Consider the following 12,455-nt stretch of genomic DNA (forward strand, 5'->3'; position numbering starts at 1 on the left):
AACATGCACTTGCTACAGACTAGCAGTGCTTCTAACACAGTGGTGGCCAAACCTGGCCCTCCAGCTGTTTTGGGACAACAATTCCCATCATCCCTGGCCACTGGTCCTGTTAGCTAGGGATGCTGGGAGTTGGTAGTCCAAAAAGAGCTGGAGGACCAAGTTTGGCCACCACTGCTAACACAACAAACAGTATTTACTGGCCACAGCACACACACACACATCACAAATAGCACCTTCAAGGGCAAATACAATAGCACTTAGGGGAGTGATTTACGGCAGGAAACCAAGTATAGGCCTCTGACTGAGGGCATGGCATTGGATTAGGCCAGGCATAGGCAAACTCGGCCTTCCAGATGTTTTTCGGACTACAATTCCCATCATCCCTGACCACTGGTCCTGTTAGCTAGGGATGATGGGAGTTGTAGTCCCAAAACATCTGGAGGGCCGAGTTTGCCTATGCCTGGATTAGGCTCCCTGGTCTGATTTGGTTTCAAAATAAAAGTGAAAAGGCTAAGCACACTTTTTTTGAAAGCACGATTAACAAAGCACGTACAGTGGTACCTCTGGATACGAACGGGATCTGTTCCGGAGCCCCATTCGCATCCTGAAGCGAACGCAACCCGCGATTTGCTGCTTCCGCGCATGACATCATTTTGACCGTCTGCGCATGTGCGAGTGGCAAAACCTGGAAGTAACACGTTCCGTTACTTCCGGGTCACCGCAGAACGCAACCTGAAAAAGCTCAACCTGAAACAACTTCAACCTGAGGTATGACTGTAGTTTGTCACCAAAACAACAAAGAGTTAAACAGGAAGTATTGAGACTTGTCCACATCTGAGTTTATTGGGTGTTTGCTGCACTTTGCATTCCAAATTAAATTGCACTGCCCACATAATGTTACCCTCTGAGCAATACCACTCAATCCTTTCCCCCTCGGGTTTGATACAGAGGATAACCCTTTTGATTGGGGGAAATTGGGTGCCAAACTACTGCATTTCAGGTTGCAGACTATTTGTTTCACTGTTCTGGGGCGGGTGGAGAAAAGGCTAAGCTCTGCACAAATCTGGAGGAGTTCCTAAGAAGGTTGGATAACGCTTTGCACGCGTCCTTCTGGCAACTCCTGCAGCCAAGCTGGTGCCAAATGTATTGTTCTGCTTCCCTTTGGACCACATCAGAGAGGCTGAGGCGCATCGATCTTGCGCCCTGGGGAGGTCATTTCGGTGCATTCGGTGCATAGAGGCGCAATCCATTGTCTCTTGAGACAGGCGCATGCCAACAAGCTTCATTGTATTTTTTTTTTCATTCACCACTGTGATAATTGCATTATTGTAGAGCAGTATAAAAATCATATTGTTTACAGATCAGCTTTACTTTAAAAAAAATATGTATAAATGAGCTGTGCTTGCTCTATTTCTGGCCTTCTACTTTTTTGCTTGTTTGTTTGATAAATTGATGTTGTCCTCTTCTTCCATCTGGTGTTTGGGAAGCAAAGAACCAAGCAGAAACCTGCAGGTCCTAACATCTGTTACACTTTTGACTATTTTAATTAGGCTGAAGCTAAATTAAGAAGGGATATCTTCAGTTTTCTTTTCTCTCTTACCTACCACAAGCCTTTGGGGTTAACACGGGGAATAAACTAAAATGAACACCTGAGTTCATTCAGCTGCTTGCTAAATTGGCTTTGACTCAACACCTGAGAAGTAGGACAGAGGTAAGTCCTATGGCAGAGCTTTCCAAACTGTGTGCTGCGACACGTTAGTGTGTTGGCTGCAGTGTGTAGGTGTGTCACGTGAACATTCCCCGTGCTCTTCCCGAGGCTGGAAAGGGGTTAGTTCACTAAGTAAAACTGAATTACTGTGTGGCAAAGGGATGCATGTCACCTACAAGTGTGTCACCAACATGAAAAGTTTAGAAAGCTCTGTCCTATGGAATAACCTTCATTCTCTGAACATCTAAGTCTTGTATCTAAGTTAAATACCTGAAGCATGAGGGAGTTGGTCTGCGGGGCTCTGTGGCAGCCCATGCCAGTGACCGGATTCCTCCGCTGAGATACCCAAAGGCGCCTGCATGCCTCACCCAGCCACCCAGAGCTGCAGAGGAGTGGCCTAGGAAGAGTTTGGGTGGGCTGGCTCCTAGCCAGAGTGGGGAGGAATGTTTTCTGCACCCCACTGGTCAACCCCTAGGTACTCCAATGGACACTGGAGACCTGAAATGAGTTAGGTGCTCTCCTTCTGAATAGCATCCCTGTGGGATGAAGACTATGGAAGGGGTGCTCTGGGGGAGGGTGTGAGCATCTTATTTTGTAAATACAACCCTGCTTTTTCACAAGGCAGCTTGAAACATTAAAAAAAAGACAATATAATACACAATAAAAATGCAATAAATAAGAGGAAGCCAAAAGAAACAGGAGCAACCATCAGCCACAGCGGAATGAGAATTTAATATTTTGGTTCTGTGTTCATTTTCAGATTTCCGCTCCCCTCACCCCCTTCATATTCCCTGTGGGGAGGAGAGAGAGAAAGACAAGGACAGGTGGTTTGGCCCTTGGTGAGATTTCTGAATAAGCGTGATTAAAACCAGGCTGCTAGTCTCCTTTGGAATGCGAGCTGACATAGCTAGCAAAGAACAGCCTTGGAGGAGAAACTCAGCAAGATTACATAAACAGGAATATTTGGTTATTGTTTTGTGCTCCTTTTATAGCATCCCATAAACAAGAGTCTACACTAGTGTATATTGGGAGAGGAAGTAGAGTAGACAAACCATAAAGTAGTGGGGGGGAATAGTGGTTGGGTAAGAATTAAGTTACACAAACGAGGCTTTGAAGAGCATCTTTATTAGGCAGTATCTCCTAAGATACAAACTGGCTGCTAGCCTAATCAACAGACAGCAGTTGTGTGTTAAGCACTTCAAACAACGCTGCTTAAAGACCTGGAGGAGCACTTCCTAAGAATATCACTTTGATACTTGGCCACCAAATATGCAACAGGAAGGGCCATAAAAGCTGTTTCAGCCCCCAGGTGGACCAACAGCTGCCAGCAACTCTATGTGATTATTTTCACCTAGTGTGTGCTCTGTGGCAGGAGACCAAGCATGAGGCAATGTTTTTGTTTGCCAGGAGGGTTAGATAAACCACACTCAGTCCTTAAGCACAGCTTGGTTCCTGTCAATCTTGAACTATTCCAAATCCAGACAAAACAGTGCTTATTTGCCAAAAGGCAGCCCTAGAAACCTTTCAGCCGAGCCGTAACCATGTGTACTTGCGATTAAGGGTGACTCGATTCAAGGTGGCTTTATATAACGTTCATCTTCTTAAATCTCACTGAAGACACACAGAACAATTCTATGTACGCTTACTTAGAAGCATGCCTCACTGTATACCCAGGTTAGGTGTACTTAGGATTCAGGTATTTAATACTTAGGATTGCGGTCGTTAATACCTATGCAGAACTACATGCATTTGTTCATTCTGTTCTTATTCATTCAATGGGCTCTTGAAGCACCTTTGGCCAAGGCACAGTCTGACCCTCTCCTTTGGTAATCCTCATAGAACTCCAGCCCAATGGTTGCCATTAATTTGATTCTGAATTGATTTTAGAATGAATTGATTTCAGAATGTATTTCAATTACCGGTAATTGATTGTGATTTTATGTAAAGTGTGTTACTTTTGCTGCTGTTAGCTGCTCTGAGCTCGGCTTTGGCTGGGGAGGGCGGGATATAAATAAAATTTTATTATTATTTATTAATAAATAGCTCAATTAATGCAAGGAAATCCTAATTAAAATAGGCAATTAACTGTCATTTTTAGTAGCAACAGAATCAACAAGTTTTCAGCCAAACATGCACAAACTTACAGAACTATAAGCACCTCGTCTAGGCCACAAAAGCTCTGCTGAAGACAAAGCTCTTTTACTCCTTTTTGTATTTAAAAAACTCCCTACAAACAAGTTTGCCAGGCACATTCCTCTTGGGAAGGAGTTCCCTATGGAAGACATCAACAAAGGGATACCCCTGATCTAGCAACCACCAAATGCATAAGTTTTAATATCCCCAACTGCTCCCTAAAGGATTTACAATAAAACTCAGCCCAGCAAACTAAAATTAGCCTGGATGGCCAACGTTCTAAAGAACAGGTCACTGGATAAACAGCTGGGCAAACTCTGGCCATTTATCTCCAGCCTGCAGCAACTGAAACTCATCTAAACAACTGCAAAAGGGAGAAGCCATGGACGCTTCCCGGGACTGTTATACAATACAGTATGCTGTGGCGTCCAAATCGGAGCCAGATGTGAACAATTTTATAGGCAAAGTGCCACGCAAATATATTGCAGAGGGCCACCAAGTACTCGTTCCTTCCAGCACAAAGCCAATTTACTTTGTGTTCTTCGGCTACTCAGAAAAAGATGACAATAAGCCAGTGCAATGGTAGCCAAGAGAGTGAGTCACTGCTTTTGCTGCTCCTGAGCCAGCTCTAAAATGAGTTCCAGCCCACATTCAATCAAATTAGCCCCAAATTCTTCCCCACCTGCATTCCTGTTGCCGTCCCTGCTGCTTCACCGACTGCAATCAATGGAAGGGGTTCTCTAGGGGTTATCACAGCAATCATTTGATCAGGCTGGATGGCTCAGTTGGCGGACTCTTCATCCCAGATGGGCGAAAGATTCCTGCATTGCAGGGGGTTGGGCTAGATGACCCTTGTGGGCCCTCCCTACTCTATAATTCGATATTTTAGGTGTATGGCAGGTGGGCATGATTTGAGGGAAATGGCCCCAACCTGGGACATGTGCTGGGCCTAATTTGGCCTGCATGCCACAGGTTCCCCACCCATGTCAGAGCAGCTTAGGTTTCAGATCTGTTAAAACTCTTGACTTCCATTAATACACCAGCCTCCCTAGTATTATATATGCATATTTAACTGATATGAAAACTGTAAATAACTGAAAGGATATATTTCTCTGTGTCCCTCATTAGCATTATTCTCACTTTAATCAATGGATCTGTGGGCAGAATGAGCTACTGCTCCATAAAGATTTGGGCAAAAACTCTCACAGCGCAAGAAGATGGGAGAGTTGGGGGAAAAAAATCTGCACCCCTGCTTCTTTATTCTGAAGCTTTCTCCACTGATGAACGGCGCCTGCCAACAGAGACTTCATAAGAAGCACTTGAAATTTCTGTAAATAAATAACACCCAGATAAAATCAAACTTTGGAACAGTTTATTTGTATTCATTTATGCGGGGGGACTTGGGAGAGCAGTCCTGTACTCCTATGCCAGGGGAGGGAGATGCAGCCACGACTCCTGCGCTACGTCTACCCTGCACTCATCCTGAACAGGATAAAAGAAACACCCTGACCTCAACAGAAGCATCCCCAACGTCTGCAGCAAGACTGCCAGTGCGCCCAGCAATCATAGCCACTTCAAAAGGCAAAAAGGGAACACCTACTACTCAGTCACAATCAAGCCATGCGGGCACTGTTTAGCAACCCGGAGGCATGAGACAGGGCACAAACAGCCCTTTCTGTCCTCTCCCCTGGCAGCCCATGTGATCAACCTCTCCTGCTATTTTGCCTTTCCCTTTGTGCTCTCTCTCTGCCACCAATTCTTCCACCACTCCTAAATGACCACCCCATACAGCACAGCCACACCACTTGTGCTTGCTGCCCCCTCACAGTAAAACCAGCCTGAGTCAGCACAGCATGGAGGGGCCACCAGCCTGGAAAGCATCCACCTTGCTATCCACTCCCCCTCTCAGAGGCTAGCAGAGCAAAGGAAAGGGGTCCCTGGCAAGAAAGAAGCAAGCTCATGTGGCGAAGTCATAGCTTTTATTGGTGGAGGAAATCCCGAGGAAAAAAGGTACACAGGTGTAGGGCTGCCAGCCAATCGCTGTGGTAGGGCTCCTGTGCCCTTGGTGCAGTGGCTCTCCAAAGGGCGGACGGTAGCCACGTCCCTCGTGGCTCCAGCACTATGTTGTGAGCACCTTCGCATGTGTCACGCAGCCGTCAAAGCTGCCTAGGAGCATCCTGGCCACTAGTGCTGGTCACAAGATATGTCTCCCATCCTAGTCTGCACAAAGCAGCATGTGGGAGAAGGTCCTGTGGAAAGGGAGGCAGAGATCAAAACAGGCAATAGTAGCAGCCTTGGATGTACAATAGATAAATGCATGGAGGTGAGAGAGAAAAGGAAGCAAGGCCCCCCTGAGTGCTCATGCGTCAGTCAGTCTACAGTGACTGGGGTCCCATTTGCCCTCAGGGGCTGCAGTGGACCCCGGGAAGCATGGCATGACAACAGCTTGCTCTACTCCACCATGCATATTGCAAGGCCAAAATAATGGTGAGTGTTTTGGCTGGCACTGGCTGGAATGGACTGCCTCGCATTCACAGACAGAGAGCGTGCCAGCAGGGAGTGAGGTGGGTTAGCACTCGCCCCATGTAGCAGACGCCGCTCCGAGCTGTTCAGGGGAACGGCGCTGCAGCTGCGCAGCTTGGGCGAGAGACAATATTCACACGGAGCGTGAATTCACATGACGCGTTCCCCCCTGCTGCCCCGCTTCCTTTGCTTACCTGTCTGGGGTGCTCTGTCCCGTCATTCCCAGCTCTGGCAGTGGGACTGTTGGCAGTCCCAAACAGAGGTGCCTGTTGGGGTTCTAGGCAGAGAAGTGTTAGCAATGTGCTCCAGTGTCATCTCTAGAGAGAGACGTTGCTTGGCGCAGTGCTTCCTTTTTTTCTTACTGGGAGGGGAGGCATACAATCTGAGACAGGAGCCAGCAATGGACTCTGTTGCCAGGTGCTCCTTTGCTGTGCAAAGAAGTGCTCCTCCTCCCTGTTTACTCATCACCACGGTTATCATCTAAGTGCTCCTAACCTGGGGCCAGGCATATATACAAAGGAACACCGGAAGCTCCCTTGCACTGAGTAATAGTGCCACTGTATTCTGCTCTGGTCAGACCTCACCTGGAGTACTGTGTCCAGTTCTGGGCACCACAGTTCAAGAAGGACACTGACAAACTGGAACGTGTCCAGAGGAGGGCAACCAAAATGGTCAAAGGCCTGGAAACGATGCCTTATGAGGAACGGCTAAGGGAGCTGGGCATGTTTAGCCTGGAGAAGAGGAGGTTAAGGGGTGATATGATAGCCATGTTCTAATATATAAAAGGATGTCACATAGAGGAGGGAGAAAGGTTGTTTTCTGCTGCTCCAGAGAAGCGGACACGGAGCAATGGATCCAAACTACAAGAAAGAAGATTCCACCTAAACATTAGGAAGAACTTCCTGACAGTAAGAGCTGTTCGACAGTGGAATTTGCTGCCAAGGAGTATGGTGGAGTCTCCTTCTTTGGAGGTCTTTAAGCAGAGGCTTGACAACCATATGTCAGGAGTGCTCTGATGGTGTTTCCTGCTTGGCAGGGGGTTGGACTCGATGGCCCTTGTGGTCTCTTCCAACTCTATGATTCTATTCTATGAGTCAGGCCAATTGTTCTGTCTAGCTCAGTGCCATCCTTACTGGAAGGCTCTCCAGGGTTTCAGGCAAGAGTCTCCCCCAGGCCTACTTGGAGATGCTGGGGATTGAACCCAGGACCTTCTACACACAAAGCAGATGCTCTACCACTGAGCTGTGGCCCTTCCCCTATGCATTGTTTATTTATTTGCTCTGTTGTGTATACCCCATCTTTCATTCAAGGGAAGGCACAAGTCTGTCTCTTCCCCGGTTCCACCCACCGCGTCTTCACCCTCTTTCTGATGCTACATTGGCACAGTTGCTTTGGCACAGAAGGATAAGGTGCCATAGTGTTGCCCCAGGGTATTCGCACAGTTCTGCTAGTTCCCTCCAGGTGTTCTATACCCATCAGCCCCAGCCAGCACAGCTGGGTCACATTCTGCAGGCATAGGGGCCTTTGTGCCATATTCTTGTAGTCTTTTATAGCCAGCATTAGCTATCACACCCTCGCTTATCCATTCACAGGGGAGTTTTTAACCACATTTGCTTCTCATTTGTTTGGTACTGTCCACGATAAACTCAAGAGATATGCTCTGAAGAAAAATGACTTCAGGAGGTATAGTTGCTAATGGAAGATAATTCTGCCTTAATACACCCATTTGAATTCAGTCCATGATCCACTCCCGGTCACAATAAACATCCCTTGCTCACAATCAGATACAATGCTGGTAAGAAACCAGCCGCTTTAATAGGGTGAAGAATAAGACCTCGGAGAATGGGGCAGTCTTTCATTCAGAACATCTCTGTGAAATCATGAATCAAAGACACACAGGGTTTGTTTGATAGATGAGGTCACACTGAGCTAGAAAAGGGATGGGAGAGCCGCTTCCCAGCTCAGGGACACCACATAGCAATTATCTATACTTTCATGAATTAAAAAGTTGTTATGTTCCAGCATTTTAGTTTCACCTTTAAAAAAAAAGAAGAAGAAAATTACAGTATGTTTTCCAAACTGTAGTTCACACACATTTAATTAAATGTCTGGATTAAAGGTGTTTTATTCAGCTTCATATTATTCTACCAGCAACATTAAGGCCACACACCTGTCATGACTCCCTCTCCTTCACTTTGATGCACTAGACTAGAGCATGTCTGTGCGATGGGGAGGGGGACAGCATAAATTTAGCTTTCAACCTGCATTTCCCCCTAAAATAGCAACTTGGGGGCTATGTGCATGATTTTCTGCTTCTGCTAGAACCACTATCCATATCCAAATGGCCCCCGTCTTTGCTTTATTATTATTATTATTGGACGCAGGTGGCGCTGTGGGTAAAAGCCTCAGCGCCTAGGGCTTGCCGATCGAAAGGTCGGCGGTTCGAATCCCCGTGGCGGGTTGCGCTCCTGTTGTTCGGTCCCAGCGCCTGCCAACCTAGCAGTTTGAAAGCACCCCCGGGTGCAAGTAGATAAATAGGGACCGCTTACTGGCGGGAAGGTAAACGGCGTTTTCGTGTGCTGCGCTGGCTCGCCAGATGCAGCTTTGTCACACTGGCCGCGTGACCCGGAAGTGTCTACGGACAGCGCTGGCCCCCGGCCTCTTAAGTGAGATGGGTGCAGAACCCCAGAGTCGGACACGACTGGCCTGTATGGGCAGGGGTACCTTTACCTTTATTATTTTTAGAGAGGTGACCCCAGTTCTCTAATGACTCATCTACTTGGATTTCATAGATACAGAAAGGTGCATTTAACTTCCAAACATTTTCATTGTGTAGCAGACAATAATGTTTTTGTTCCCGTTTGAAACAGGCCTGTGTGAAATACCTAAAAAAATCTTTATAGCCTGTGTTCTTGTGTCTAATATTAACATTATCTTCATAAGTCTAGCCATGACTGTTTCAAAAGAAAACCAGGCAAGGAGAATATAATTCCACCCCGCCTAAAGAATCTGTTTAAAATTCTGCCGGAAGCTTATCTTAAAAGAGCCATCAATCGACTCGCCAGGCTAAAGAATGAGAAAATGGAAATGGAAACGCATATAAAACCCATAAAACCAAGGGAAAGAAACTGAACTGGGAAACCTCAATATTTTTTTCTTCCTACAACCCTACCCCAGAAGTTTTTCTGCTCTAGGGAATGGAAATTTGCTGAACTAGTGAGCAGACACAAAAGAAGTTCCACTTGGAACTGCAAGCTGATTCACACGTGACATTCAGAAACATGTGTTAGTAGCATTTGTGAAATGAATTGCCAGTGTTTATTTTGGGAGATCATGCATATCACCCTTCCCAAGTAACAAGGGTACATTCTGCCCACCTGCCCTTATATGAAGATCATGGCTGTTTCGCAAAACCATCAAAAATAAGGCAAACCTAAACAGGGAAAGGCACAAATATTGTACAAAATGAATTAAAAGTGAGGTTGACTTCAGCTGCTGATCCAGGAAGTCTTTCTGGAAAGGGCTATTTTTCACATCATTGTTGGCTGAGGCAGCAGATTATTTATCTCTCATTTCAGTAAATGGGTTTATAACTGGATTGCATCTTTAAAAGCCATCATTCCTCCCTTGGCATGTACTATGGTAAGATCCCATAGAACAAAGCATCTTGCACTGTCCTGTGTGGTACCTATAGAGTCATTTCAGCAAAATATACCCAAGCAGTGAGCAGGAAAAGGACTGTGTCCCATCTCTGCACAACACTGCGCATGATCATACACATTCAATGCATAGGCAGTCATAGCGCATTCAATCAGTACTCTGCATTTTGGAGTTCAGTCCTTGCATTGACTTTTCAAATTCACTAACCATATACAGTGGTACCTCGGGTTAAGTACTTAATTAGTTCCGGAGGTCCGTTTTTAACCTGAAACTGTTCTTAACCTGAAGAACCACTTTAGCTAATGGGGTCTCCTGCTGCCGCTGTGCCGCCGGAGCATGATTTCTGTTCTCATCCTGAAGCAAAGTTCTTAACCCGAGGTACTATTTCTGAGTTAGCAGAGTCTGTAACCTGAAGCGTATGCAACCCGAGATACCACTGTACTCCATTCACATGAGCATCTGTGCTACTCCTTGCACTCGGGTGCAGCACCATGTGTCAACAGCCTTATCATCTTCTCCCAAAAAGCAGGAGCACCATTCAGACAGCACTACTCGCTACACCAACCCCAAGGGTCATGCGAAGCAGCCCAGAGGAAACTACAAAACTGGCAGGCACGCAACTGAGCAAGGTGAGGTAGGTGTAAAAAAAGGATACAATGTGCATTGCCAGGACCAATCGTTGCTCCTTGTAAATCGGTGCATGCTATAAATAAAGCTGTGTGCTTCAGAGAGAGAGACAGAGAGACAGAACATCCTTTTCACACATCCTTAGGTACCCAGAAGGCGCATCAGGTCCGCCTGCTAATCTGCGCCCTGCAGAGCAGCCCTTTAGAGCTGTGATCCCGAACATCCTTCCGATTTATATTCCCTTTGCAATCCAAGGAAACTTTCGCGGGGTTCTCAGGATCCGAGGCTGCGAGACCACATGACACTGAAGAAGCCGTGTCCCCCCCACTCGCATCTTTGCAAACTCCCCATCCCAGCCAAAAACAGATCGCCTGAGTGTTTCATGACCGACGAGCATGCAGAAGACAATGCAAATTACAGTAGTGGAGAAATAAATAAAATGCATTGAAAATAATAATGCATATTTTAAAAATGCCTCTTTTTTTTAAGGCTTTACCTCGCGTTCGCAAACTTCCCTCGGGCAGCGCCGCGCCTGCCCGCTTTTCTGTGGAGACGTGGCTCCCTCTTGGAAACCTGAGCCTGAGCCGCCGCTGCCGCCTCTTCTTCCTTCTCTCGCTCCTCCGCAGCCTGGACGGGTCGGAAGCGCCCCGCGGCGAAGTCCCCGCCGGGCCCGGAGGAGGAGGCGCGCGCCGGGCGGCTTCCCCCCGCGGCCGCTTTCAAAGGCGGCTCGTCGGCGTCGCTGCCCACGAAGAGGTAGAGCAGCAGCAGGAGCGCCAGGCAGAGCGCCAGGGCCACCACTTTGCAGTAGAGTTTCATTGTGCGCCGGGCGGCGGCGGCAGCCTCAGAGGCTCAGCCGCGCAAAAGGGGAGACGCCGCCTCGCCGCTCGTCGCCATGCCGCCCGCCCGCCCGACGGCAAGCTGCCTCCAGCCTGGGCATCTTCTAAAGCACCTTCCTCGCCGCCCGGGGCATTCCTGGAAGCGCGCGCGCGAAAGCGAGTGAGAGAGAGTTGGCGGCGCGCAGCGCCACACTAAGGCTGCGATTGCGGCGGCCGAGAGAGGGAAGGGGGTGGGAGGGAGGAGCGAGAGGGTCGCCCCTACCGTAAAGTGCGGAATAGCACCTCTTCCAATAATCCGAAAGGAAAAGCCTCTCCGAATTTGCCGCTTGCTTCCCCCTCCAACAAACGCAATCGGTCAGTTAGTTAGGCACTGATGAAAATCACAGAAGAGACTGCATATCTGTTACTGTTTACTATTGGATTCTAATGGCTTATTGAATTTATTATTGCTTTATTTGATATAAATTTATTGTTTTGAAGTTTTTGTGACTTTTTATATTGGGTCTGATTGTTACTATAAATGTTTGTTGTTGTTGTTGTTGTTACTATTAGTAGTAGTATAGTAGTAGTGTTGGAAACCGCCCAGAGTGGCTGGGGCAACCCAGCCAGATGGGTGGGGTATAAATAAAATATTATTATTACTATTATTATTATTATTATTATTATTATTATTATTATTATTATTATTTAGTTAGTTAGCAGAATGGGGATTCAAGAGGACCTTAACAGGTTGGAGAACTGGGCCAAAACCAACAAAAAATAATTTCAGTAGGTTCAAATGTCAGGTTCTACACTTAAACTTGAAGAATCATGGGCGTAGCCAGGATTTTCATTGGGGGACGCATGCCTTTTGTTGGGGAGGGCAGAACCTCAGCTTTGTATTTTTAGTGATTTTTATTTATTTAGCTGCCCCTCCCTGCCCCCCTGGCTACGCCCATGGGAAGAATCAGCTGCACAGATATTAGATG

At 47.0% G+C, this 12,455-nt stretch overlaps 1 protein-coding gene across 2 annotated transcripts in view; it reads right to left on the bottom strand.

Annotated features, from left to right (window-relative positions):
* Positions 1 to 11,692, bottom strand: part of GXYLT2 (glucoside xylosyltransferase 2) — a 34,087-nt gene extending 22,395 nt beyond the window's left edge. Inside the window, exon 1 of one of the 2 annotated variants that reach the window (XM_081902879.1) lies at positions 11,148 to 11,692. In XM_081902879.1, coding sequence (XP_081759005.1) covers positions 11,148 to 11,467 — 320 coding nt within the window. In that variant the 5' untranslated portion in view covers positions 11,468 to 11,692. The remainder of the gene's footprint in view (positions 1 to 11,147) is intronic. The other variant, XM_081902878.1, reaches the window with a different exon arrangement.
* Positions 11,693 to 12,455: the final 763 nt, after the last annotated feature.

Source organism: Podarcis melisellensis, assembly GCF_964234715.1.
Source record: "Podarcis melisellensis genome assembly, chromosome: 2".
Taxonomy (NCBI): Eukaryota; Metazoa; Chordata; class Lepidosauria; order Squamata; family Lacertidae; genus Podarcis; species Podarcis melisellensis.